The following is a 940-nucleotide window of genomic DNA, read 5'->3' as shown; positions in this document are numbered from 1 at the left end:
TTGGTTTTATATATATATATATATATATATATATATATATATAAAATTGATTATAGAGTGCTAGCCAGATGCTCTCTTTTATCTGAATGGGTGTGTTGGAAAACAAGAGGTCGTGACCAGCATCGTTTTTGCTTTAGGCTTTTGAGAAAATCCATAAAATACACACATTTGCAGTCTTCCAATGAAGTCGCTGACTTTTGTTTTGTAAAGCTAACTGCAGTGTTTGATGTGTCAGAAAGCAGGAAAATAATTTTTTTGTTTTTTGTTTTGGCTGTACTTTGATCCAACATTTTGTGCTTATTATTTTGTGCTTTAGATCAGTTATTAGCAGTCAATGAACTTCTGAAGAAAATATAAGAACTTGAAAAGCCTTGGCAGAATATTCCATTCTTAAATCCTTTGTTTGTAAACTTGTTCGGTTCTCACTTCTCAGTGGTCTCAGTCAGGTTTGAATTTACTTCAAAGATAGTTTTTATAGGCAATTTGCCTTTCTTTTTGTTTTCTTTTCGTCTTTGTTGCATAAATAACAAATGTCAATTTCTCTCAGATACATTCCCACAATATTTATATGACATACTATTTCATATCAGTTATTTATTGTGTATCTTTTCATCTTTGCCTGTGGTCCTGACCTCTATATTGACAGAGTTCACTTCAATTAGTTCATGTATCATTTTGTCTTTATAGGATAGTCCTTATCAGTGGCAGAAGATCCTTCTATAGTGTTTTTTCTGTCCTGCCCTATCGAGATTGTAGCCAAACAGGGTATGTATTCTTCAGCATGTAAATGTTCTCTTCATCATCATCCTTTTTGTCCCATCACTTTTCCCATCCTCCCATTTCATTTTATTATTATTTTTTTCTGGCCATTAGGAACGGGTCCAAAAATACACATTTAGTGTCCTTCTCTTAAGTATTTTTTTTTTTTTTTTTACCTATT

General features: G+C 32.1%; 1 protein-coding gene across 3 annotated transcripts in view; it reads left to right on the top strand.

Annotated features, from left to right (window-relative positions):
• LOC107691165 (CDK5 and ABL1 enzyme substrate 1-like) overlaps positions 1-940 on the top strand; it is a 26,891-nt gene that overhangs the window by 15,099 nt on the left and 10,852 nt on the right. The window contains exon 4 of one of the 3 annotated variants that reach the window (XM_016489657.1): positions 688-765. The exons of the other annotated variants lie outside the window; for them this stretch is intronic. Within the exon in view, the coding sequence (XP_016345143.1) occupies positions 688-765 (78 nt within the window). The remainder of the gene's footprint in view (positions 1-687; positions 766-940) is intronic. 3 annotated transcript variants of the gene reach the window in all.

The sequence above is a fragment of the Sinocyclocheilus anshuiensis genome, unplaced genomic scaffold (genome assembly GCF_001515605.1).
Source record: "Sinocyclocheilus anshuiensis isolate Anshui unplaced genomic scaffold, SAMN03320099.WGS_v1.1 scaffold894, whole genome shotgun sequence".
Lineage (NCBI taxonomy): Eukaryota > Metazoa > Chordata > Actinopteri > Cypriniformes > Cyprinidae > Sinocyclocheilus > Sinocyclocheilus anshuiensis.
Note: the sequence above shows the minus strand (reverse complement) of the source record. Positions and strands in the feature narration are given on the sequence as shown.